Source organism: Cervus canadensis, chromosome 11 (assembly GCF_019320065.1).
Source record: "Cervus canadensis isolate Bull #8, Minnesota chromosome 11, ASM1932006v1, whole genome shotgun sequence".
In the NCBI taxonomy this organism is placed as follows: Eukaryota; Metazoa; Chordata; class Mammalia; order Artiodactyla; family Cervidae; genus Cervus; species Cervus canadensis.
In genome coordinates this window covers 25,549,168-25,576,867 of record NC_057396.1, presented here as the reverse complement: position 1 = coordinate 25,576,867, position 27,700 = coordinate 25,549,168, and the positions used below count along the sequence as shown (strand labels likewise).

Genomic DNA, 27,700 nt, shown 5'->3' with positions numbered 1-27,700 from the left:
TGGTTTTTGATGACCTTAAGAGTTCTGAGGAGGACTGGTCAGGTACATTGTAGATATACCTTTCAATGGGGACTTTGATGTTTTTCTTGGCTTACGGGTTTGGTGGAGGAAGATCACAGAGGTAACGTGTGATTTTCACCACACCAAATCAAGGCTGTGTTGTACCATCAGCATGATTTATCCCTGATGGTACTGACAGGGAGGGCTAGGCTTCCAGTCCCTTTCTGCACCCCCACTTCTGCACAGTTCCAAAGCCTGGTGATGGGAACTGTGCTCTTTCCCTTCCTCAAGACAAACATCAGTCTGTCAGCCAGCACTCAGTGGCTGTCTGCACCACCCCAGCTCTTATAAGTCATGGGGTAACAGAGACCTTCCAGCCAGGAGAACCTTGTTAAAAAGAGAGCATAAACCAGAATGTGTTGTGTGGCAAGTCAGTGCTAATGACAGATCACAGGTGCTCTTTGAGTCTGGAGAAAGAAGCCTGCAGTTCAGTCCATGGGCTGGAGCGGCAGTTGGACAAGGACAGCGTTTCTCAGCCTCGGCTGCACACTGGAACGAGTGCGTGTGTTGGCGTGCTCAGCCACTTCAGTCGTGTCCGACTGCTTGTGACCCTGTGGACTGTTGCCTGCCAGGCTCCTCAGTCCATGGGATTCTCCAGGCAAGAATACTGGAATGGGGAGACATGCCCTCCTAGGGGGGATCTTCCCGATGCAGGGACCAAACCCGTCTCCTGCATTGCAGGTGGATTCTTTACCGCTGAGCCACTGGGGAAGCCCTAGCATGAGTGAGGGATTCTAAAAATGACTGATGCCTTGGTCACACCCCCAGAGTTTAGAATTTGGTGGGACTTAGTTGATCCCCATTATTATTATTATACAAAAGCTCTCCATGTGATCCTAAGATGCAGGATTGAGAACTGGACTGCACAGGGAAGGGAAGGCCGTGCTCAGTGGAGGGAAGAGAATACTCAGTGGCTTGAAGCTCGATACACCTGTGGTGGGGGATGGGAGTAGATCATCTTAGCTGAAAGTACTGGGAGGAAACACTAGAAGGGTAGAAAAGATATAGAGGTATATATGCCAGGCTTAAAAGTTTTGATTTTTTAAAAAGTAATTAGGGTATGGAAACACCATGAATACACTTGAGTTTGATAGAGAAGTGATCAGCATATACGTTAGGTGTATTAAATCAGTCCAATTAATGTCCAAGACAGATTATAGGGAGAGAGTGAAAGATAGGTACAGCTACTAGAGTGTTGGGCTTCCCAGATGGCGCTAGTGGTAAAGAATCCTCCTGCCAATGGAGGAGACCTAAGAGATGTGTGTTCGAAACCTGGGTCAGGAAGATCCCTTGGAGGAGGGCATGGAAACCCACTCCAGTATTCTTGCCTGGAGAATCCCATGGACAGAGGATCCTGGCGGGCTACAGTCCACGGGGTCACAAAGAGTCGGACACGACTGAGCAACTGAGCAAGCAGGCACTACTGTATTATGCAAGGTACCACAGCAGCCCAGGGGAGCAGGGATGAGGGTCTGAACTACAGTGAGCAGTGGAAGAGAAACTTATAGAGATCCTGCAGGAGAAGGCACGGCTAGGACTTTGCCACAGATAGGACGTGGTGTTCCGGAGGCGGGGAGCAAACCCTGGGAGCTCAGTGAGACTATAAGCTCCATGAGGCAGGGACTCTGTTGCTGCAGCTCCCCCAGTGATGACTGAGGTCCTGGACAACAGGAGGCCATCAGTACGTGTTGTTAATTTGGTTCCTGGAAGAATAATGATACCATTCTTTCCAAAGTTATTCCTCGTTCCAAAATTATCCTCCTTTTCTCTACCAATTTCTCCACCTAAATGCAGGCAGATCTTAGCTGTTTGGAAATCAATCTAATTCAATAACTTGGGCCAAGATGTAAATAACTGTTAGGATTGGAAGTATTTACCTTTCAAACAAAACGTTTGGTGGAATTAACTCTCTCCTTTGGAGAATGTTGTGGGTATGGATATATTTTTGAGTAGGGATCGTCTTTATTTCAATTCTACACCTTAATCTAATTTTGAGCCAGACCAGAAGAAAAACGGGAGTGTGGGGTCTGCAGCTTGGCAACCTGCTCTGAAAGGCTGTCAGTTGCTGGGCTGGTAGTCTGTTGGCATGCCCTGTGAGCCTGGTTCCAATGGCCAGGACCTCCTACAACCCGTCTGGGATACTGTCTTGCTTCCCGCATAGATGCAGATGTTCTGCTGGGCACAGAGCAGCAGGGTGCCCAGCACCAGGTACTGTGGGGAGGCTTGCGAGGGAGAGAAGACAGCCCATGATGGTGTGAAGCTCAGCTGAGAGTGAGTGACAGGAAGACATGTGAACAGCTGGGGTCCAGTGATGGCTGACGGATGAGCCAGCCCTCCTGCCTCCTAAGGAGCTCTGGGGTCCCAGCCTTCACGTCAGTCATAGTGGACAGAACAGAGCTGGGCAGGAAACCGTGAAAGGGGAAGAAAATGACATCATTGGTGTCAACGTTAAAGCTGTTCAATTTTATCTAGGTTATTCTCTCGTCCTGTTTTTTCTCCCCTGGACTGGGTCAGAACACTTCCATCCAACGAGCCCTGCTTGGTCTTAAGTAAAGTCAGCATTTTGATTTCCCTTAGTGCCCATGCATTGCTGCATTTGCCAGGAAGGCAGCAAGTAAGAGTGTAAAAAGCCTAGCATGCGGCATCCACAGAATTAGGGGCCGATGCCAGCTGTGCCATTGTTAGCTGCGGGGCCTTGGACAAGTGATGTAACTCTGAGCCTCACCTTCTCAAATCTGTAAAATGGGCCTCATATCCAACATCTCCTGCAGCTGTGATGTTCCTTTGAGCTGATGCTTGTGAAGTTGTCTGGTAAGTCAGGCGTCTTACAGATGTTTGATGTTAGGGGCATCACCACCATCACTGTGATCATCCCCTTCAGCCATCATGGGCAGGGAGCAGGGTGGGTGGATCATACACAACATGGTTGGTCCCCCTTTGTCTTACAACAGCGACAGGTACACTTGAGGGTCTGAGGCTGAAGGACAGGAGTCTCTGGTCCGATAGACCTTACTCCAATCTCCCTTAAACCCAGGAGGCAGGAGGACCAGGGTGTCCTGGATACAGCATCCCAATCTTGCAGAAGTCCGCTTGCCCGCCCCCCCCCACCCCGCCACCCCGGGAGTCTCAGAGCCCAGGCCTCCTAGGGAGACACCCTGAAGGGGCCCCTTGCGGGAGGCAGTGGCTTCTTCTGGGAGGCCTCTGGGTTAGGAAGAAGACTAGGCGTGCTGACCGTGGGGTGGGGCACCTGAGCTCCACCAGGGCTAAGCCTCAGGCCCCTGGCCGCTGCCCAGCAGGCTGCTGGGACAGCAGAGACCCTGTGTCTTCTGTGGGGCAGCCGCCCTGCAGGCAGAGCAGGATGTGAACTGGCTTCTCCCAGGAGTTGCAGCTGTCTGTTGACCCTTCTCTCCACACCCCACCCGGGCACATTTTCCTTTTACTACTCTTTGGAGCACTGGTGTGACTGGGGAAGGCAGGGCTTGGTGAAGGCTCCGGGGGAGCCAAGGATGGAGGCCCAGCTGGGGGTTCATGGGGAGGAAGACAGCGTGGAGCCTTGCTTGATGTTTCTCCAAAGTAGATTTCTTTTCTCAGCAGTCTCCAGCCTCTTCTTGCTTTGCCACCTTGTCCATCCCTTGTTCAATTTTCATCAGGAGCGCCTTTTCTTTGTTGTTCAGTCGCTAAGTCGTGTCTGACTCTGTGACCCCATGGACTGCAGCACGCCAGGCTTCCCTGTCCTTCACTATCTCCTGGAGTTTGCTCAAGTTCTTGTCCATTGAGTCCGGGATGCCATCCTACCGTCTTATCTTATGTGGCTCCTCTTATTGGCCAGCCTGCCAATAAGGGGCACTTTGCCTGCCCCTCTTGCACTTCTCTTTGGGCCCCCTCCCCTGGTCAGCTTCTCTTCTCTGGGATTTCTTTCCTTTTCTGTCTCATGTCTTCTGTCTTGCTTCTGGGTCTCTGGGTGCGGGCTCCCGCACTTGGTGCTGGGAGGCTACGTCACCCGCCTCAGCTGCGCCAGGCAGATCTGCGCGCCTCACGCCTCCTGTCGGCGGCCCTGGGTAATGCAGCCTGTTTTTCTGGAGGAAGAAGACGGCAGTGGCCCCCGGAGGCCTTTTGATTCTGTTGAGTCCGGGTCTGCCTGCTTCTGTTGTGGACCGGGCCTGTCCCCGCTCCTGTTGTGGGGACGCTGGAGCCTTCCAGGGGTGGAGGGAAGTGAAAGGAGGCCACTGGGGCCTTTCCCCAGCTCTGTTCTCTGTTTCTCTTCCCCATTTCCCAAGAGAAGCTAGAAAATCAAGGCGGAAGCGGAGGAAGGAGGGGGGGAATAATGATATTAATAGCATCAGCAGTTGATACTTTAAAAGCACTTGCTTTTTACCAGGCAGAGACTTCCTGCTGTGACATGATACCCCTTCCTTGCAAATGATCCAAACCATTGCATCTGGTTGAGGCAAGACAGGGAGCCTGTGGGGCCGCCCAGAGCATACCTGGCCGGGACCCTCTCCCCATCTCTTTTCCCTGCTTCTCTCTCCTGCCAGCTCTTCCCTGGTGAGCTGCTGCTCTGCACCAGATTCCCCCACCCCCACATCTCACACCTTGGCTGCTGTGAACCCTCTTCTATTGCTTCAGACTGTGTGACAACCCCTGAGGGACATTGAAGTTTCAAACCCAGTCCTTTTAGCACCAAGGGAGGGGCTGTGATTGGCAGCCTCCAGTAGACCTTCAAGGTTGGAGCTGGGGAGGAGCTGTCTACTCTCCAAAAGGAGATACCAAAGGGATGGATGTGGGTGAATGATAACTGCTTATGCACAGAGGCTAGTTCACCTAATCCTCACAGCTCCTGAGATTCCTGTTTTACAGTTTCAGAAGCAAAGACTCCAAGAGGTAGAGTGACTAGTTCAAGCCCCCAAAGCCACTGAATAGCAGAGAGGCAGGATGGTGGAGAGATTCAGAGCAAGTACTTGGGAGCCAGATTGATTGGGTCTAAATCCAGGCTCTGCTACCTTCTGGCTCTAGGACTTTAGACAAGTTGCTTATCCTTTCTGGTTTCAGTTTCTCCATCTGTATACTGAGGATAATCATAAATGGAGCCATTTCCTAGAACTACCGTAAGGATTGAATGAATTAGTACATATAAACCACTTAGAACAGTACTTAGCATGCCATGAATGCCTAATAGCTGTTAGGTATTGTTATCACAGAGCTTTACAGTTTACAAAGGACCTTCACGTATATTACCTCACTTGACTTTTATAATGGCCTTGGAAAGTGGGCAGCGGGGTTGGCTGAACTTCCAGATCCCTCCATGCTATGCTGTCAACTCTGACCTAAGCAGCTGCACAAATTCCATACTCTCTTACCAAAAAAAACACCCTCTCCAGTGAACAACTCTCTATCCACAAGGGAATAGAAAATTCTCTCTTGGGGGTGAGCTGGCAGACACTGTGAATCCCACTGTTTTTCTCTCAGGGGTTTGTATGAGGCCAGCGACGCTAAGACTTGGTTGGTAAATGTTTACCCAGAGGTAGGAGTCCCCTCTTTACAGAGTTCATCTGACTCTCTCCGGGCCCGAGCCTTGCAGCCTAAGCCCACCGGATTGGGACAGCAGCAAGGACTGGAGTGGCAGCTGCCAGGGACGTGAGCCCTCTGCGAGCAGCAGTGCAGGTGGCCCGGTGTGGCCTTTGTCCCTGAGTGGGTGTGAACCCTCCCCTGGGGTGTGGGGCTGGGGGCGCTGGAGTCCTGGGCTCGCAGCAGGAAGATTACCCTTCCTCCCTCAGCAGGGAGGCAGGCTGAGCTGGGCAGAAGTATGGAATCCAGCTCTCATCCAAGGGCCCATTCTTTCTCTGCCTCAGTTTGTTTCCCTTTAAAATAGGTTTGATGGTAACATATATTTTCCAGGCTATTTTTAAGAGTCAATGAGAATGAATATTTAAAGTAGTAAGAATAGTACCTGACCAATATTCTGTTTATCATGATTATTATTATCATTTCTTATATCCAGTCCTGGCCCCAGACTGGGCTGTAACTATGGGCTTCCCATCCCAGCATTCTCCTTTCCTTCCATAGAGTCCATAGAATGATTCCAATGCTCCCAGTAGGGCTCGGTCCCATTGACTCCCAAACTGCCAGTCGCCAGCACCTTGCTTATTCCTACAGCCAAGCTCACAGCTGGACGACTCACCTAGAAGACTCACCTGTCTTGGTTCCACATCTGCTTTCACACTGTGGTCCAGGCTTCTGCTCCCGGAAGTGTGCAGTGTGAGTGGGGCGGGGCTGGTGTACCTGCACGAGCTCCAGCCCTCAGTGTCCCTGAGGTTCATGCCATTGGCTCCAAGTTCTGCCGCATGTGGATGGGCCTGCGGGAAGCATTGTATGGAGGCTTCTACAGTCAAGAAAGCTGCAGCTGTACCTTGCAGCTATATGAGGAAAGGGGGTTTTGAGCCTTCTGTTGTTGTTTAGTTGCTAAGTCACGTCCGACTCTTTTGTGACCCCGTGCAGGTCCTCTGTCCATGGGATTTCCCAGGCAAGAATACTGGAGTAGGTTGCCCCTTCCTCATCTAGGGGATCTTCTTTTACCACTGAGCCACTAGAGAAGCCCCCTTGAACCTTCCCAAAGGGGCCAAAGACAGAGAAGAATCACCTTGCATTTTACAAAAACAGATGATGAAACTTGGTGATAGCTGATCTCTGGGAGCTTCAAGGTCCAAGAGTATAGGGTACATTGTGGGGGTTTGAGGCCACGGTGTGGTCCCTACCTCCATTCCAGGCCACTTGTCACATGGGACATGAGGCGAGGGACAGACACTCCCCATCCTGAAAGCAGCTTGGTACAGAGAAGGTGGAGAGGAGTGCTGAGCTCAGTCAGGAAGGACCCCCGAGGAACCCTCGGGAGCGCTTCCAGACAGCAGTCATGTAGGTGATGACTGTCCTTTTGTTTGCTTTCTTTTTCTCCTCTACATAAAATCCCAAGAGAGCTTTGAATCAAAGCATCTAAGTTGGGAAGCAAAAGGTGATGAGCACTTTAGAGAGAAGGGCAGCTGCATGTGAGTGGAGGTGATGGTTTGCTTGAGTGTAGAGGACGCCTGGCTGCCCTAGCGGGGATGGGGAGTGGGGAGACCAGGGAGGCGGAAGGGGTGCCCGAGAAGATCAAAGACAACATTCCAGCCTGTGTGGCCTGGAGGCATTATGTCGCCCACGTTCTCATAAAAGCACAGTGCACATCAAAGCCAGGCCGGGAGTTGGGCCTCATCCACCAGATTATACTGACCATACACCTGAGCCTCATTTGTGAGCAGTTATGATTGAGGACCAAAGGTACCATTCATGGAGGGTGTGCATAACCCTTTCATAGAAACAGATGCTAAGGAGGCTTGAAATGGCTGCTGGAGCCAGGCCCCTGACTCCAAAGAGATCAGACTTCTTGCCTTCTATAATATTTTCCTCCCAAACAGTTAGACTTACTAATGTCTTAGAAATGTAAAGCATCCACCTTTTCCCCCATAAATCAGACCAGTTTGTCTGTGATAATTTTTAGTCTCTGCTTTCAGCCGTTAGCCCGGCCTTAGACCATTCATATCTATGCTACAGTGATAAGTGTGTGTGTGTTGCTCAGTCACATCCAACTCTTTGCGTCCCCATCTACTGTAGCCCGCCAGGCTCCTCTGTCCGTGGGATTTTCCCAGGCAAGAATACTGGAGTGGGTTCATCAGGGGATCTTCCTGACTCAGGGATTGAACCTGGGTCTCCTGCATTGCAGGCAGGTTCTTTACCGACTCACTCACACAGCCCAGCCAGAATAATCAGAAAGGACTGTTCTGATCATCTCTTTGCCTCCTGTTGAGAGAGTGAGGCATTGGCCTCCAGGCCTTCTGAAGACACTTTGTGGACGTGGTTCCAACAGGCGCCTTCCCAGGAGCCAGCACGGCCCCCTTGACATCTGACCAACCAAAGGCGGTCTTTATCTTTTTGGACAAGCCACACAGCATGTGGGATCATAGTTCCCTAGCCAGAAATCGAACCCGTGCCCCCTGCAGTGGAAGTGCAGAGTTCTAACCACTGGACCACCAAAGAATTCCCTCAAGATAATCTTCTAATGCAGAGCCAGGAGCCTGTCAGTGCTTCTCCTCCCTCCTCACTGCCTCGGTCACCGCATTCCTGAGGTGCCTTGTCTTCTTTCCTGGCTCCAGCCAGGCTGCCGGAGAGCTCTCAGGCATTGCCCAGCCTGCTTGTTTCGCTCATGGTACTCCTCTCCTCCAGTCCTGGCCTGCCCGGCGCCCAGTGCCAGCATAACAGAGCCGCAGGCAGGAGCTGGGGGTGTGAGTTCTGGGTAGATGCATTGGCTACATCACTTCTCTGTTGGCACTTCAGACTCCTCAAATAAAGAGCTTTCATCTCAATCATTCTAACTCACTTGCATTCAGTGGTTCTAAGTCCATCTGGTATACCTCACATCATGCTTATATCCTATTTATACACAGCAAAATCTTCTTTTTACAGGCTTCTTTGTTCCAAAGATTTGGATATATCATAGGCTAAATCTTGTCCCCTGGCATGCAATAACAGTCCAGGGTAACCAGTTAGCCTAAACAGTGAGCCCAGGTATTCTTAGGGCTTCCCTGGTGGCTCAGATGGTTAGGAATCTGCCTGCAATGCAGGAGACCCAGGTTCGATCCCTGGGTCAGGAAGCTTCCCTGGAGAAGAGAATGGCAACCCACTCCAGTATTCTTACCTGGAAAATCCCATGGACAGAGGAGCCTGGTGGGCTACAGTCCATAGGGTCACAAAGAGTCAGACACGACTGAACGACTAACACTTTCACTTTTCCAGGCATTCTGTGACCCCATAAAGGTCCCCTTCCGGCATGTCCTTTCTAGGGAGGGGGCCTTATCTTTCTTTGGGGATCCTGCCAGGACCCAGGCCTTGGTGTTCCCTCTGGGCACATTTTTGATGGGCTGAACCCTAGGGAAGGCAAGCGGGTGGGATGCCAGGGAAGGGGAGCGAGGTCTTGGGGGCTGAGTGAGACAGAGATGAGGATGAGATGAGAATGTTTCCCTGTAATTTGGAGCTTGTGCATTTTAAAGGGAGGTTGTTTCTGAGTTATTTTCACAATAGAACTGGGTATTCTGATCTACCTCACTGCTTCGTGGAATCAAAAATAATATAGCGTGATGCTATATCATCAGCTCGTGGCTTCTCTTTCTGAGCAGCTTTTACCCGGCAATTATGTGAAATTATGTGACTCAGTATGGAAAGATAATCACCAGAGAAACTCTTCTGATTGCTCTCTCCTGCACATGCAGAAAAGCAACTGTGCAGACAGCAGAGAGATCAGGGAGGGAAATTAACATGGACAGGCTGTTGCCGCGGGAAGTGTCAGCTGTTCACCAGTGTCAAGATAAATGAGAGCGTGGAACGGAGCAGGAAAATGAGTGGAAACTGAATTCTTTCTCTGAAGATGCTTCAGAGGAAGCACAAGGTGGCTGGTTCCATTTTCCAGATGGGGAGGATGGTCTGAAAGATCTAGAGTTCCAGAGATACCCCACCCCCGTCTAAAAGTGAGGACTTCACCAGATCTCCATTCCAGGGGACCAAGTCCGTAGGCTTTCCCAGGTAGGGGGTCCATGATCCTCACACATGCAGGTGGCTAATGTGATGTTCCTGAACCCTCTCTCCTAGCTCCATCCAACTCTGCCTTGCTTTTTCATCTTCCAAAGATCCACCCCCCCCTACCCTTTCATCTACTGCTTAGACTCTGTGGCCTGGAAATGAGGTTTACCACTCCTACCACCTCTTAACCTCCCCCTCCCCTCGGCCAGCCCTGGGCAGCCTCACCTCCTTTCTGGGAGAAAGGAATGTGTGGTGTAGGACGGAGAGGGGGCAGTTGTGTAGGAGGGAGAGGAGAAAGAGATAGAGTTCCTCGGTGCAGCCACAAGAGAAAGACATTCTGTGTCCCTTCAGAGGCTCTGTCTGCGTCCTTGGCCACTTGACTCAGGGGCAGTGCCAGAGGGACCAGCGAGATTTTTAAAAATGGGTGTGGGGGCCAAGAGGTCCCCCGAGGAGGCTTATGCTGAGGTGTGGCTGGTGTAGTTCTGGCCTGGGCAGCAGCTTGAAGGAGGAGAGTTGGTCTCTTTCCAAATCTGTAACAATATTTCTTTCAGCTCACTGTAACTTGATCAGAAGTGTTTTCTTTAGAATACAAAGACAGGTCTTTACTCTTTAGCCTGGCATGCAAGATCCTCTAGAGGCTGACTCCGGCTCTCTTATCAGAATTCTCACCACCCACACTCTCATGCTTTACACAACTTGATTATTCACTGTTTTGGAAGGTATCTTACTCTCAAAATGGCAAATACTTGGCAGATGGCTGTCACGGCCCCTCCTGCGCTGTGCAGACATCACAGATGGATGAAGGCCCTCACATCTACCTGCCCTCCTTCAGAATCCTTCTGAGGAAGCCACTTCAGGTGGCCACTCCTGAATGAAGTACCTTGAGGTGCAACTTGAACTGAACTTGAAATTGAATACTGTTTGTGATCCCTGTTTTCCCATCTCACTGCCTTTGCTCATGCTGTTTCCTCTACCGGAATGCCTCTCCTTTTCTCTTTTCTTACCCCAGTCCCTCAGAATCCCATCCTGCTTTCAAGGTTCAGCTGGAATGTCAGCTCCTCCATGGAAACCTCCCAGGTGCCCTGTTGTATTCCCTGCTCCCTTTTCTGTGCCTGCCATGCTGGCTACTCCTCGAGTGTAGTCTCCGCCTCTTGTGAAGCTCTCTTCACATTTGCTGAAATATCTTGAGTCCTCTGCTTTCACACACTGCCCCCCTGTCTTGTTCGCCTGTTTATCCCTTGCAGAACCTGGAATTGTATAACTCCGTTTAGGAATTCAGTGTGTATGTGTGTGTGTTGGGGTGGGGGGATTTCCTTGAATCTCAGCATCTATGGAGGTAATTAGGTGGAGCCGTGGAGAGGTGTAGCAGTGACTGGTGGCCTGGGACTCTTGACCTCTGTCCTTCCTCTTCCCTGGAGGGGCCTTGCTTGCCTCATAACCCCTCTGCTGGCTAGAAGCTGTCCCAGCTGCTGCCCCTGTTCAGGGGAGGGAATTAGACAAAGGCTTGACTACTAAAGGTTGGAATTACTGGGGAATGTTAGATCTGCCCCCCAGAAGGGTGAGATGATAAAGAAAAACAAGAGTTTACAGCTAGTAGGTCTTCATTAAAGAAAATTCTAAGATGTTCTCCAGGAATAAAGAAAATGGCTTGATGGATGCCTGAGATTCAAAAGGAATCATAAACAAGTGGGTTAGTAAATACACGCCATGAGTTATCTGTCGCAACATAACAGTAGCTTAAAACAACAGATGTTTATTGTCTCGCACAGTTTCTGAGGGTCAGCAGTCAGGAGGAGTGGAGCTGAGTGGTTGTGCTCTGAGCCTTTGATGAGCTTGTGGTCAAACTGGCAGCCAGGGTGATGGTCGGCGAAGGCTGGATGATCAAGCTCGGTTAGTGGTTCATGGGAGGCTTACTTCCTCATGGGCTTTTGAACCGAGCCCCTCGGTTCTTTGCCATGTGGGCCTCTCCACAAGGATGCCTGAGCATGCTTAAAACGTGGCAGGTAACGTTCCCTAGAGCAAGCAATCCTTGAGAGAGAAAGTAAGAAAAGAAAGCTGTGGTGCCTTTTATAATCTGATACTGGAAGTAGCATATCAGTTCTGCCCTGTTTTTACTGGTCACCCAGACTAGCCCTGGCGCACTGTGAAAGGACAATGTACAGAGGTGTGGATGCCAGGAGGTATTGGGGGCTCTCTTGAAGGCTGGCCACCATACACACAGGTGAATCTATAGACAAGTGTTTCTTTCCAAGAAATACAAACACTAATACCTATTTCATAGAATTAAGAACAGAACTGAAATTTTGTACAATAATAGCATATGTGTCAGGAAGGGAGTGTATTTTTCAAGAAGAATATTTTACCTTTTAACTATTATACATTTTGGCTTCCCTGATAGCTCAGTTGGTAAAGAATCTGCCTGCAGTGCAGGAGTCCCCGGTTCGATTCTGGATAGGGAAGATCCGCTGGAGAAGGGATAAGCCATCCACTCCAGTATTCTTGGGCTTCCCTGTGGCTCAGCTGGTAAAGAATCCGCCTGCAATGCGGGAGACCTGCGTTGGATCCCTGAGTTGGGAAGATCCCCTGGAGGAGGGTATGGTAACCCACTCTAGTATTCTTGTCTGGAGAATCCCATGGACAGAGGAGCCTGGCGGGCCACGTACAGTCCATAGAGCCGCAAGGAGTCGGACACGACTGGGGCAGCTGATCACGCATGCACTCTAGTGGTTAATGCTCAGTGCTTCACTGCCATGGGCCTACATTCGATCCCTGGTGGGGGAACTAAGATCCCACAAGCCATGTGGCACAACCAAAAAAACAAATTAAATCTTTGTGAAATTGAATACTGTTTTGGTCTGTTCAGAGGCTAGGTGGCTTATAAACAATAGATGTTTATTTCTCATAGATCTGGAGGCTGGGAAGTCCAAGATCCAGGTACCAGCAGATTCAGTGATGACAGACACTTGCTTCCTGGCTGATAGACAGCCATCTCCTCACTGACCCCTCACATGGCAGAGGGGCAAGAGGGTTCTGTGGGGTCTCTTTTATAAAAGAGCACTAATCCCATCATAAGGGCTCCCCCACCTCATGATCTAATTACCTCCCAAGGGCCTACCTCCAAATACCATCTCATTGAGAGTTAGGTTTCAACACATGAATTTTGGGGACACAAACATTCAGTCTATAGAAAATACAAATTGTCAAATTCCAAAGGTAACTACTAAAAGACTAGAAATAACTTGGATAATTTCTTAAGCAGTAGAGGAAGAAAATAAATTAGAAAAAAAATCAAAAGAGAAATACACATAAGAAAAGCGGGGGAAAAACAGGTGGTAGAAATCAGACCAAATATGTCAGTAATCACAATAAAGTTAAATGGAGCAAACTTGACAGTTAATAATCAGGTTGAATTTTTTTTATCTAGCTGTTTACTGTAAGATGATAAGATATACACAATGCATAAAGAAAAGTAGAAAGTAAAGTTGAATTTAAGAAGGGATTCATTTGTAATCCTAAAAGAGCCAACTCACAGGACAGTATAACAATTTTAAACTTACTAATATTGTAAGAAATTTGGGGATAAATTTATAAATCCTTCCTCACAGTGGTAGATTTTAAGGCAACTTTCTCAAATTGGTCACACAGTCAAAATATGAGAAAACATACAGAAATTTCAACAATATGGTTAATTATCTTAGTCTAATGGCATACAGGGGCTTTCCTGGGAGCTCAGACAGTAAAGAATCTGCCTACAATACAGACCTGGGTTCAACTCCTGGGCTGGGAAGATCCCCTGGAGAAGGGAATGGCAACACACTCGACTATTCTTGTCTGGATAATCTCACAAACAGTGGAGCCTGGTGGGCTACAGTCCATGGGGTCACAAAGAGTCAGACGCGACTGAATCAACTTAGCATGCACACACGCAATGGCATATAGAACTTTTTTCCCAACAATAAAAGAATTTGTAATTTAATACATGGAATATAGTTTTTGAAGTGAAAACCATATTAGATCATAAAGCAAGTCTCAATAAATTTCAGGATGTCTGAATCCTACAGAGCACATTCTCTGACCACAGTGCACTTAAGTTAGACGTTAGTAACAAAAGTAAATTTAAAATCACTATACATTTGAACATTTAAAAAACATGCTTCTTAATGCACAGGTCAGATAAATTATAGCACAAGTCTAAAATACTAAGAACTAAACAATAATCAAAAAGTCACACTTCAAAGCTTATATTTGGAACAAAAGTGGCACTTAGAAGGTTATAGTCTTAAATGCTAATATTAGAAAACAAGAAAGGCTAAATATTAATGAACTAAACATACAATAAAAGAAGACAATTCTAAAGAGAAAACAGTGGAATAAACCCAAGGAATGTATAAGGGTAGAATTAAGAATAATTTAAAACACCATAAAGAGGAACAACAAAATTAAGAGTTAGTTCTTTGAGAAGACTAATAAAGCAGTTAAATCTCTAGTGAGTCAAATCAAGACAGAAGGGAGTCATCACAACTAAACAAAATTAACAATGTTAAAAAACATAATTCAGATCCAACAAATTAATGATTTCTAATGATAGCTGGAAAATACTACAAACAATGTTATGGCAATAAATTTGAATAGAAAAGGGAACCTTTCTATAAAAATTATAACTCACTAACTATATTCAGGGAAGATCCCCTGGAGGAGGAAATGGCAACCCACTCCGGTATTCTTGCCTGGGAAATCCCATGGACAGAGGAGCCTGGTGGCCTACAGTCCATCAAGAAAAAGGTAGAAATCTTGAGTGGTGTGTGTGTGTGTCTGTCTGTCTGGGTGTGTGTGTGTGTGTGTGTGTGTGGGTGTGTGTGTCTGTGTGGGTGTGTGTGCGCGCGCTCAGTCCCTTCAGGTGTGTCTGATTCTTTTGCAAACCCCCTGGACTGTAGCCCACCATCCTCTTCTGTCTGTGGAATTCTCCAGGCAAGAGCACTGGAGTGGGTTGCCATTTCCTTCTCCAGGGGGTCTTCCCGACCCAGGGATTGAACCTGCGTCTTATGTGTCCCCTGCATTGGTAGGTAGATCCTCTTACCAGTGCACCATCTGGGAAGCCTAAGAGTGTCGTAACCATTAACTCATTGAATAGACAAAGAAAATACTAAGTCAGGTGATTTGATAGTTTAGTTTTACCAAACGTTCAAAGAACATACTATTTATTTATACCATATTTATTCCAATCTTCTGCAATCTCTTCCAGGGAATAGCAAGAGAGGAAATACTTGTTCTATTAGGCCAGTACTGCCATGATACCAAACCCAGGCAAGGTCAATACAATAAAATAAAAATTGCAGCCCAGTCTCACTCATGCACATAAATGCATTTAAAATACATTGGTTTCATCCCACAAATACAAGGATGGTTTAATGTTAGATAATTTTACATTCACTTTACTTAACTGATAGATTAAAGGTTAAAAAAACACAGATGTAGAGTGCTCGTTCATAGTTAATATAAAACAGAAACATGTTGGAAAACCAGGATTAGAGGGGAGCTTCTAAAATGTTAGAAGAAATCTATTTAAAATCAGTAATGTCCTTTTTTATAACTACATAATATCCCAATGCAGGAGATGCCTGCCGTGCAGCAGGTGCAGTCTCTGGGTCGGGAAGATGCCCTGGAGAAGGAAATGGCAATCCATTCCAGTATTTGTGCCTGGGAAATCCCATGGGCAGAGGAGCCTTGTGGGCTACAGTCCATGGGGTTACAAAGAGTGGGACACAACTGAGCGTGTAAGCACGCACACACACACATATGTAAATACATTTACCACATTTTCATTATCCAGTCTCAACACACACAGACAAAAGGTAGTTATGTGAGGTGATGGACGTATTAACAAACCTTATGGTGTAATTGTACACCTTAAACTTATACAATGTTATAATGTCACAGTGAAGCTGGGGGAAAATTAAAAATAAACATACAAATTAAAAAATTAGTAGTAAGACTGTATGTGTGTATGTCTTCTATCACTGATTCTATTCTACATTTTCCTATAAGTCCTAGCAGTACAGTATGACAGGAAATATAAATAAACAGTATATTCTTCTGTTAGAATAAAAGAAGCAGTCTTGTATCACTTATAGATATGTCCACAAAGAACCCAAAAGAATCTATAGGTAAATTATTAGAATTAGTAAGAGAGTTTAGTAAGATTATTGGATTTAAGATCAATGTATACAAATCAATTATCTTTCTCCATACCAGCAAAAATTAGAAAACACAAGAGATAGTATTTTAAATAACAATAAAATAATAAGGTACCTAGCAATATATCTAACAGAAGATGTGCAAGACCTATATGAAATCCTTTATAAAACTTTATTAAAATGCATTGAGGGACTTCCCTGCCAGTCCAGTGGTTAAGACTCTGCACTTCCACTGGGTGCACGGGTTCAATCCCTGGTCAGGGAACTAAAATTCCAATGCCCTGTGGCAGAGCCAAAAAAAAAAAGCATTGAAAAGGATCTAAAGAAATGAAAAGACTTATTTATAGATAGGGGACTCAATATCACAAAAATGTTAATTGTCCCTACATTCTATGAAGTGAAGTGAAAGTTGGTCAGTCTTGTCTGACTCTTTTCAACTCCATGGACTTCTCTAGGAGAAGTCCATAGAATTCTCTAGGCCAGAATACTGGAGTGGGTAGCCTTTCCCTTCTCCAGGGGATCTTCCCAACCCAGGGACTGAACCCAGGTCTCCCACATTGCAGGCAGATTCTTTACCAGCTGAGCCACAAGGGAATAGATGAATTGTGATTCCAATGAAAATCCAAACCATTCTGAATGAATTTGACAGACTGACTCTAAAATTTACATATAAGAGCAGAAGACCAAGAATAGCAGAGACATTCCTGAAGGAAGAGGCAAGAGAGGCAGAGAAGAGAGGAGAAAAAGACGAGACGGCTTCTCCCACCTCTTGGGAAGATTACCATAAAGCTATAGTAACTGAAACAGTGATCTTGATGCAGGAACAGACAAACTGGCCAATAGATCCAAACAGAAAGGCCAGAAACAGACCCACACCTGAACAGAAACCAGATACATGACACTAGTGGCCATGCGCATCGTGAGGGAAGATACTGACAGATGGTGCTATCCAGGACATCTGATTGTCAGGTGGAAAAAGCAAGAATTGGATCCCAACCTCATGCCTTCCATAGACATTCATTCTGGATGGAATACAGACTTAAATGTAAAAGACAAAACTTTAAGATATTTAGAAGAAAACAATTTTTTTTAGGATTTATTTATTTGGCTGCACTGAGGCTTAGTTATGGCATGAAGGATCTTCAGTTTCAGCATGTGGGACCTTTTAGTTGCCGTGTGTGAAATCTTTAGTTTTGGCCTGCGGGATCTAGTTCCTTGACTAGGATGGAACCTGGCCTCCTGCATAGAGAGTACAGAGTCTTAACTGCTGGACCACCAGGGAAGTCCTGCAAATTCTTTCTGATTCAGGGTGACAAGGAATATCTTTAAACAAGACAGAAGGATCATTGCATTCAGTAACATTGGAATTAATAAATTGTATTCATTGAGAGACAATAAAAATGTAAAAAGGCAAGTATACTTAATGACAAAACTTTAGTATGCAGAATAATAAGTGAATAATAGTGATGTCAGCCCACTGGGACACTGAGCAGAAGACATGAAAGCCCATCACTGATGAAGAAACAGGCATGGCAAATCAACAGTCAGAAGCTAGACTCCATTTCTAAGGAATCCAGTTGAGACCATAGTTTATACCTCTAGATTGGCAGAAATTAAGCAGTCTAGTAATAGCAAGTATTGATAAGGATGTGGAGTAATAGGGACAGTCATATGCAGTGGTGGGACTTTAAAGTGGGGATGGTCACTTGGAAAATAGTTTGAAAATTTTCTGTAAAGTTGATAACTTGTACAACCCAATGACTTAACTCCTAAACTTATCTCTCAAATATAATTTTTTTTTTTCAAATATAATTTTTCAAACTGAGGAGTGACCCACTAATTTATGGGTCTAGCCATTAATTGGCTTAGCCATTTCTTCTTTTAGAGAAACAGAATAGAAAATATCAGAGGGCATCATCCTTTTTAAGGCTAAGTATTATTTAGCAATATTGTTATTTCTGGTTTACATGTATGTATATTTGTACTGGGTTCCAATGTAAAAAATATTTCCTGTGGAAGTGGTAGTCAAAAGATTTGAAAAACAGTACTGTTTACCTCTGGGAGTAAGGCAAGGGGGATGGGTTGGAGGAAATAGAGACAAATGTAGCAGCGTGTACAAAGTGCCAGTTCTTAAGCTTCTTTATGGGTGTTTCCTTTTACTGTTTCATTATGTGTATTACATGTGTTTTTATACATATGAAATATGTGAAATTTAAAAGAAATACAAATATTAAATGAAGTAACATTAAAAGCAAATGACTGTCTTATGAGAAATGCTTCTTGAATTCCAAGTCCAGGGTCACTGCCTTGGTTTGATTGCGGATGGAGCTATTCTGACCTCTGCTGGCCCGGAGGTGAAGGGCCACTGGGGGCTGCAGGCTGCTGGGCCAGGAGAGGAATGAACCCTCCCAGCACGTGTGGTCCTGGCTGCTAGAGAGCGTGCAGGGGGTCAGACCGCGGCCAGTCTCACCCCACTAAGAAAGAGCAAGCAGCTTTGGTCTTTTTTGGCCTGGGTTTCTTTCCCATTACCTCTCTAGCTCTCTAGTGCCCTCCTTTAAGCCCAGGAGTGAGGCATGTGTAACTGCACCGAAATCCATCCCTGGAGGGACCAGCTGCTCTGCCCTAGGCCTCCATGCAGATGGCCCATCCAGGGACCACTGACCCCAGAGACCAGGGGCTCAAGCAGACGTCTCAGGCACCTGCTGGGGAAGGGGAGGCCAGACATTGATGCTCCGAGAACCTGTCTCCACGCTCCCTTTGTTTAACCAAACCAGCTTTCAGAGGTTTATGAACTAGAGTCTATGAGAGGAGCTGACTTGGGCACTTTGGAGGTGAGAGGGTGCGGGGGCACCTTGAGGGAGAGCTGTCAGCCCTTCAGGGTTTACTATACAGAGTCCAGGAAACAGCAGGCCTCCCACCCTCACCCCTAGCTAGACACGAGGGGCATTGGTCTCCCTGCCCCCATTTTTAATCTGATAGAACTTCCACCAGTGGGTCTCGGTTGTAGAGGACGAGGGCAGAAGTCCCAGGCATCTCAGTGAGCTAGAGATGGCCACGTCTCTGGGTGGACTAGGGAGGAGGACTCAGATGAGATGATCTCCCCAAACCCCTGGGGTTTTGTGACTTTGGCACCAGAGAGGCAGCCTAGTAGAGGCATTCCTGAGCTGGGTTAGGATCCAGGCTCCGCTGCTTGCTACCATGAGCGTTATTCACCTCCTTTAAGCTCAGGCTCTTCACCTGCAAAACGGGTTATTAGTCACAGCGCCTGCTGGTTGAACTGATCCCATTGTAATTGAATTCAAGCTTGCAGAACCCTCTGTAAGGAGTCTGTCAATAGCAGCTGCTTCGGCTTTCAAACCATCTGAGGGGAGAGCTTGGAGTCAGGGTGGGAGTCCAACTGGGGCCCTGGCCGGGCTGAGGGTTAGAGTGGGGAGTCTCCTACCCAGAGAATCCGTTCCCTCCCTCTGTCCCCAGACGCCATGGAAGTGGTGCTGCTCCTCCTGTGCGGCCTCCTGGCCCCAGCGGTCCTGGCCAGCGGTGAGTACCCCTCAGGGCCTGGTTCAGCAGGGTGGCAGCCACAGCCCTTTCTCATGGAAGGTCCTGCCCCTGGGGGACACTTGGGGTGGGGGGCTCTGAGAGTCTACATGTCTGATCAGCTTCCCCGCCTTTAGTCTGCACAGAAAGTCCTGGAAGGCAGCAGCTAACTCAGCCCCCAATCCAGCCTGCCCACCTCTCCCCACTGGTTCCTGCCCTCAAGCCCAGCAGGTCCCTGTAGACTCAGCCTGAGTCCTGGGAGCCAGACTTGCACATCAGTCTAGGTTGTGCGAGTCGCGTGTCCTTGCTTGGTTTCAGCCTCCCCACCTGTCACAGGAAGAAAATCCCCCTGCCTTTGGGGGATGATGTAAGATTCAGAAGGGGCAGTACGTGCAGCTCCTGTGAACACAAGACTCTGATCGGGCTCTGAGCTGCACCTGCCTTTGGCCCCCGCAGTGACCCTGGCAGGCCGGCCCACCCTTCCATGCTTCTCTGAGCATCTCTGCTTCCTGGGCCCTGCTTTCCAGGGATCCCTTTGTGGGGAGTGAAGCCCGTGAGACAAGGTGGGAGACTTGGGAATCAGGACGTGAGCTGTCTTCCTCTTGACCACACCTGTTTGTTTTTCCAGCAGCTGAGCAGGAGAAAGAAAAGGACCCTTTCCATTACGGTGAGTGGTGATGGTAACCCTGGGTGATGGTGAGGGGAGGTACAACCCCATCCAGGGGAGGGACCGACATGCTCTCCCTGGCCCTTCCCCGCTTCTGTCTCTCACTCTTGTTCCTTTCGCAGACTACCAGACCCTGAGAATCGGAGGGTTGGTGTTTGCCGTGGTCCTCTTCTCGGTGGGGATCCTGCTTATCCTCAGTAAGTATGTTTGTTCCTCTGTTCACTCGCTAAGGGCAATGTCTGTGGCTGTGAAGCAGGTGGCATACGGTATAAAAGGCTGGCAGTTCTCTTTCCTGGAGAAGGAAGGAGCCCATCTGTCTTCCTAGTTATCTCCAGGACCTAATACACTGCTGGGCACATAATAGGTGCTCAGTGAAACTGTGAAGCGTGAACAAAATAAGTACTCGATGAAAACAGCACAGATACAAAGGGGCGGGGTGGCTGGATCCATCAGGGAGCGAGTGGGACGCCACAGGGGAGGGGAGACAGGGGCTGTCCTTAGAGGGCTCCGAGGCGTGTCCCCCTGCATTTGTTTCCCCTCGTGAGCCTGGGCTGCTTGCAGCTGTCAGCGCTCATGTCGTCAAGCAGACAGACGCGTTGAACCGTGACATCAGAAGAGCCCTCGTCCAACCAAGGATCGCCACGTACAGCTGCGCAAGGCGTGCACTGCACAGGATCCCAGGCTCCTAGTCACAGTCCCACAGCCTCAGTGCAGCCCTGCTCTGGCCAAGCCAGACGCTGACCCGGATGGTTTCCTTGCCTTTCAGGTCGCCGATGCAAGTGCAGTTTCAATCAGAAGCCGCGGTAAGGATACCATTGCTGTGGGCACCCGGGGTGACGCTGGGAGGGGACAGGGAGGGGTCCGTGGTGTGTGACCCCAAATGAATGTATTTCTGGATTCTTATCTCAGAGACAGGCCATGTGCGTTGGGGTAGGGGTAGAAGTTTTGAGGGTTGCCAGGCAACCTTGGGGGCAAAGGAGAGGTCAAAACGTCAAGGGTCAGCCTGCCCTTCGTTTTCTGATGTATGTGTGGGGTGGGGGAGGGGGAGGAAGGAGATGCTGGATCCTTGTCTGGAGGCCCTTGAGGCAATTGGGCTTGGCCTCAGGGTCTCTCTTGAGGTCTGTCTCCTCTCTCCAGGACCTGTGATGCTCCTCTGCAGGTCACTTATTCATGAAGCTCTTTGATTTTTGTGGAAATTCAGGCTTCCTCTCGCTCACTCTTTTGCCCCTACATAAGGGCACATTCATTAGTCCCCATGGTAACCCTGGACCTCAGAAGTCCCAAGTCAGTGGCAGGACACACCTCTTCCCAGCATTTACCCCACCTCGGGTGCCAACATCGAAGGGTGCCCGTAAATTCCTCTGACCTCCCCCAACCCCATGAGCCCCATAATGAAGAATGATCCACCATGACCTGGAGGAGATGAATCCCTGGGCCCTGCCCCAGCAAGGAGAGTGGCGATGTTCTCTGGGTTTGCCCCGGAGACCTCTGACAGGCTTGCATCTTGTCCGCCTGCAGGGCTCCTGGGGATGAGGAGGCTCAGGTGGAGAACCTCGTCACTGCAAATGGTAAGTGTCAAGACTACCTGCCCAGGTGGGACAGGGGAAATGGACAAGGGTCCTTGTACAGCTTGGGGTGAAGGATGTGGCTGCTTGAGAGCTGGCCGGCCAGGCATGTTTCCAGGTGCCAGAGGGGGGTCCCCAGGTCCTCTGCCCCATGTCACCCCTCACCTCCACTAGACAGGCTGCTGCTCCTGACGACCGCTGTTTACAGGGGCTCTGCTTAGTGCTGGGCACGGCTCAGAGTGCTTCACTTCTCAGTAACAGGCACACCACCCCAGGAGGTAGGCATCACTCTCCACATTTTACAACAGAGGGACTCAAAAAGTTCAGGAATATGCCATGTCCTCTAACAGGTGAATAGCAGACGGGGATCTGCCCAGGTCTGTCTGACTTGCAGTCTGCATGAATCTGCTCTGCGGGTCAGGCTCCCCCCAACGTCCGAGACAAGCATAGCTGCTGCAGGGGGGTGGCCCACTGGGGTGAGAAGTTCATTCACCGCCCTCCATACATTCACTGTGCTTGATCCTGGTTCTTTTTCCAGCCACGGAGCCCCAGAAAGCAGAGAACTGAAGTGCAGCCCCCAGGCACAAAGGTAAGATGCTGTCTGCCCGCATCCTCCTGTCACCATCACTGTTCTGACCGGAGTCTGGCTGAGGAGTCATCAGGGAAGAACTGGGCTAGCTTTTGCAGTGTGCACGGCTGCAGAAACTCACGTCTGAAGGGTGACGAGACAGATGGACTAAAACCTCCCCGTACCACACGCACACACACACAGAATATGCAGGTGGGAAACAGAGCTTCCTTACAACCCAGCAGTCAAGTTGCTTGGGCGTCATCCTACCTGCCACGTGGGCATGACTTGGGAGGGAATTAACATTCGTGAAATGCTCCTGATATCAAAGGAGTATAAAGACAATGGCTTCCGGTGATGATTTAGCAAGTTCCTCAGGCCATCCTTTGAAGTTAACATTTTATTTTGAAACTTTCCAACCTACCCAAAAATAGGAAGAATAGTATAAGGCCCCGAATCCCCACCCCCAATGCCATACCAGCATGATCAGTTCTTGACGTTTAGGGGCATTAAGTTACTGTTTAGTATCCGTTTCCATTGTTCATTATAGTAATGCAGGAAAGCAATAATCTAAAAGCTTTACGGTTTTCAAATTGCCGCCACATACACAAACTCACTGAAGCCTGCCAGAAAAAGTAAGTAGGACAGGTGGGGTTTAGCCCCATTTTATGGATGGATAAATTGAGGTCAGAGAGAAAAGCCATCCAGATAGTGAGTAGCAGACTGGAACCTGGGCTCAGGGACTTTGTACTGATAGTTGAGGGCTGGATTTCACCGCGCCCCTCTGCGCCTGCCTGTCTCCCTTTATGGCGTGCCCTGCAACATACTGGGATATAGCAGGACAGGGGTCAGTCTTCTATTAGCTCACGCTGCCTGTTTTGTCATACAAATAAGGGATATGTTGTGGTTTAGTTGCTAAGTAGTGTCAACTCTTTGCAACCCCGTGGACTGTAGCCCGCCAGGCTCCTTCTGTCCATGGGACTTCTTATCCATGGGATACTAGAATTCTTCCTGGTATTCCCAGGCAAGAATACTGGAGTGGGTTGCCATTTCCTTCTTCAGGAGATCTTCCCAACCCTGGGATCAAACCTGTGTCTCCTCATTAGCAGGCAGGTTGTTTAGCACTGAGCCAGCAGGGAAGCCCCAAATAAAGGATATACTTTATCCTAAATTGTGAGTTGAAAGAAATTTCTGGATGTAGAATGCTGGTACACCGGCTCTTACCGTGATGGTAATAACACGGGGAACCTGTGGAGCATTTGAATTCACTCCTAAGTGCTTTTATATCCTCATGACAGCTCCATGGGTGGGCAGAGTGAGGCTCATTACCTCCATTTTCTAGCTGGGCCCTGGGGAGGTCAAGGATGCCTCAGCTTGACGTGGCTATAGATCGAGTCCAGGTGGCAGGTGTCCCTACTGTGGCTCAGCGTTCTGTCCATGTCACGGCAGCTGGTGGTTCCGAATCTGGGGAGCCGTGTGGGGAGGCGCCAGGGAGGGAACCTTGAGCCAACAATTGTCTTTTTTTAAAAAAAAACAACAAAAAACTAGAACTTCCTCGGAAACCCTGTTCTCCTGAGTCTCAGGACTGTGAGCAATTCTTTAGGCTGTCCTGATAAAGAAACTCGGTTTTAACTTCCATGTGTTCATCTGCCAGCTTCCATCCCTCTGAGAGAGCCCCTCCTCTGAGCTCCATGCCCTCCTCCACCTTCTTCTCCTGGTCCTGCTTCTCAGACTCATCCTCCTTGGTTTACTGGGAACAAGGCACTTGGAGTGGGTCTCATCTTAGGAGTTTCCATGGGCAGAGGGGCTGCCCTAAGGAATGGCTGGGAGACACGTGGATGAAGAGGTTTGAAAGGAAGCCAGGGGTTTGTTTTAATTTGAATTCTCTTCTGCTTCAACCTCCAGAACCTGAAGGCAGCTGCTTGAACCTTTAGATGCAAATGCTGATGCTTAAGAAAACCGGCCACTTCAGCAACAGGTCTTTCCCCAGGAGAAGCCAAGAACTTATGTGTCCCCAGCCCCTCGACACCTGTCCTCAACTTAATAATGCAACCCTGCCTCCCCCACTTGGAGCCTGTGGTCTCATCCACCTCCTGTGACGTGTGTGTCTGTGTGTGTGTGTCTGATGACTGTGGTCTCTGTGGTTGCTTGTTCGTGGATGATGTTGTGTTTTAGTGAACCCAAACCCACTTTCCTGGGCCAGAGCTGAGCCTCGTGGCTCTCAGCTCCTCTCTCTCTCCGTGGCCCCATCACCTCCCACTTTTGGGAGGCTGCTTTTTCTCTGGCAGACCAGTCCCTTCTCTTGATTTCAGGGTGGATATGGGGGTCTGGTGGGAATCTCCAGTTGGCTTGGGACTTGGGAAGGTTTACATCACTTTCATGATCCTTCTGCATGGCCACTTTTCACTCTTTTTGTAAGAACCTTGCTTCCGTCCTTGTCCCTGGACCAAATCTGTGCTGAGGTCTCTTGGCAGCGGGAGGTTCCAGCAAGGAGCTGATGAGCCCACCTTGCCCTCAGGTGGCTGAACCCCGTCCCTGGTGCCCATATGCCCCGCCTTACCCTGCCCCCGGGGAAATGTGCCCCTTGCATATCTTCTCAGCAATAACCCCCTGGGCTCTGGAACCATACGCCCTTCTCCAGCCTTCCCTGCTCCAGAGACTCCCATCTATAGCCAGCTTGGCTGGACCCAGGCTCTCATCCCTGAACTGGGGCTCTGGCAGGTGATGGCTGAATGGATGCAATTGGCTGGGGCCTGTGCTCTGGGGAGGGACAGCATGGAGAAAGAGCAGGGGTCCTCTGCTTCGCTGTCTGCGCCCTGCTGGCCAGGCAGCAGCGCCGGCTCCCGCCCCCTCTGCTAGCCTGGCACCAAGTTAGGGAGCGGGCAGGGCTCCGGGCAGCCCCGCTGCAGGGGGAGCAGCAGGAGGTCCCAGGTGGTGAAGAGAGTGGAAAGGCAGACCCCGCCCCTCCCGCCCCTCGTGTTCTCGTGGAAACTGACCAAACCGTGCCGCTGTGAGCAGGACTGCCGTTCTCTGTGTCGTGATCTCCTCAACAAGGACAAAAAGGAATAAAATACCACTTGTTTCCTAGTGGCTCTGTGGTGCTTTCCTTTCTGTGCAGAAATCTGCATGTCTGTAGGACCTGTGGTGCTCGAAGGGCTAAAGGGAGGGTGTCCTTGGTCAGAGGGAGGAAGTGATGCCGCAGGGCAGCCAGGTGCTCTTTATTTCAGCTTCCTGACCCCTTAGCTCCTCCCCGCTTCTTCTCCAGCCACCCTTCCTCTCCCCTCCTTTGCCCGCACCCCCTCCTCCTCCTGCTTCCACCCCAGGTCACGGGGTTCGGGCTCCACCCCATAGCCTGACCCGTGCCTCCTACATGTCCTGGAGAGAGGAGAGTCCTGGGGGCTTGCTGGCCTGGAATAAGAGGTTCTAACCTGTCCCTCTGGTCAGTTCTGGAGCCAATACCTAAGAGCTTGACAAAGAGGGGTGTGGGTGAGTTACTTGGCTTATGAGCAAAGCCCTTACTCTTTCATCTCTCTTTAAACCCTAATACCCCCTCCTCTGGGAAGCCTTCTTGGACTTAAGGCAGGTAAGTCCCTTCTTCTCTGTGCACGTAGTCACACTGGCTCCTGCCTTTGTATCTTCGTGTTTAATACTCTATGCCTTGGATCCTACTGTAGAGACCAGGTGGATAATGTCCATTTTGGCAGTGACACAAGAGATGGGGCATAGGGCCATGGGGTCACCTAGAGTGTCCTCCCAAAGACATTCCAATTCAGTTTTTAAAAAAGGACTGTTGGCCAAACAAACACAGCTGTTGGGCTGTTTTCCTTGGAGGTCATCCATGTATGGCCCCCACCTCCAAGTGTTTTGTGTGTCTTTATTGTGAGACCCAGTTCCTAGGGGGCAAGGACTATGTCTCCTTCAGACATAAGAATGCCTGGAACACTTTACAGTCTCCGAAAATCTTCATAGAGTCTGTCTAGATTCTGTGAGTTGTTTGGAGCTGCAGAATCACAAGGCACGGGGTCCTGAGGTACTGCAGGGTTCAGCCATGCCCTGGTCACCCCTGGGACATGTGTGATGCCTGTGCTTCTGCTCTGCTTGTACCCTCAGGCCCCCAGGCCCTTGAAAAGACTGAGGCTTATAGTTGAGATCGCACTCAACACTGTCAACCCAGAGATGGCAGTGGTTGAAACATCTCTGGTCACACTTTGTATACATAAGCTCACGACCACCAATCGTGGAACTCTGACTGTGGGTCACGGAGTTTGTAGGCTTTGCGGTGGTTGCAGAGAAAGGCCGAATGAAGATCCTTAGAGGCCCCAGATGCACAAAAGTTGGTGAGGGACTTCCCGGCTGGTCCAGTGGTTAAGAAGCCACCTGTCAATGTAGGGGACATGGGTCTGATCCCTAGCCCAGGAAGATTCTGCTGTAGGGGAACTAACTCTGTGCCAGAACTACTAAAGCCTGCATGCTCTAGACCCCGAGTCTGCAACAAGAGAAGCCACCACAACAAGAAGCCTGCGCATCGCCGCTGGAGAGGAGCCCCCGCTCACCGCCACTCGAGAAAGCCTTTGAGTGCAGCAACAAAGACCCAGCACCACCATAAACAAACAAATAAATAAGATTAATTTTTTTATAAGTTGGCGGTTTTCTCCACACATTCATTATTGAAAAGAAAACATGAAACAATAAAAACCAGTGTAAGAAAGTCCAATGGGGAGGTTCTGATTTTTCTCATAATAATTATGTTAACAATAGAAAATAGTAGTTCTCATCTCTAGCATAAACCATAAGATGGTTCTCTCTACTCTGCCAGACTCTTGAGCACCTACCTATTTTTCCTCCTGGTGATCTGGCATGATCTCTGAGCTGGATATTCACATTTTATGGCCTCTCTGATAAATCTGTGACAGGTCTAGGGCCACATGACTGGCAGATGGAGGAGCTAGGTGTTGGGTGCAGGCTGGCTGTCTCCAAAGTTCTTCACAGCACACACATGGCCTGGCTTCCTTCTTCAGGAGGCTGGCATCCAGACGGAGGAAGAGGATTGTCTGGGCTGGTAAGACTGCAGCTGGAGCCTGGCGATCCCTTCGGGGCATCAACTAGCTGAATCCTCTGAGGAGGGTCCTGTGGGAAGTGAGTGGTCTGGAAGCAAGACACATAAAGAACAAAGAAACTGATGATCAAAATAGTAATAATGAATGATTGAATGAAGGCAGCTAACATTTACCATGTACTTATGTGCCAATCCCTGGGCTGAGGGCTTCATGGGTTCCAACTGGTTTAGAACTCACAGCTGTATATGATGGCATCCCTATTTTACAGATGAGGAAACTGAGGCTCAGTGGGACCTACCTGAGTTTGCACCGCTGCTGGTAAAGCCAAGGTCTGGGCCAGGCCCATGCAGCTCTAAGGCGGTGTGACCCTGTGCTTCAGGGGAACGGACCCAGGGCCGTCAGCTGGACGTGAGCAGGAGGCAAAACGGCCTCACGTGAGTGAGTCCTTAGTT

General features: G+C 48.9%; 1 protein-coding gene across 2 annotated transcripts in view; it reads left to right on the top strand.

The window, feature by feature from the left end:
• The window catches only part of FXYD6 (FXYD domain containing ion transport regulator 6), a 34,002-nt gene extending 8,721 nt beyond the window's left edge, over nt 1–25,281 (top strand). Inside the window, exons 2-8 of one of the 2 annotated variants that reach the window (XM_043481528.1) lie at nt 19,332–19,394; nt 20,023–20,058; nt 20,181–20,255; nt 20,825–20,861; nt 21,577–21,626; nt 22,162–22,212; nt 24,097–25,281. In XM_043481528.1, the coding sequence (XP_043337463.1) occupies nt 19,337–19,394; nt 20,023–20,058; nt 20,181–20,255; nt 20,825–20,861; nt 21,577–21,626; nt 22,162–22,190 (285 nt within the window). In that variant the 5' untranslated portion in view covers nt 19,332–19,336 and the 3' untranslated portion in view covers nt 22,191–22,212; nt 24,097–25,281. Of the gene's footprint in view, nt 1–19,331; nt 19,395–20,019; nt 20,059–20,180; nt 20,256–20,824; nt 20,862–21,576; nt 21,627–22,161; nt 22,213–24,096 lie in introns of both variants that reach the window. The other variant, XM_043481527.1, reaches the window with a different exon arrangement.
• Nucleotides 25,282–27,700: the final 2,419 nt, after the last annotated feature.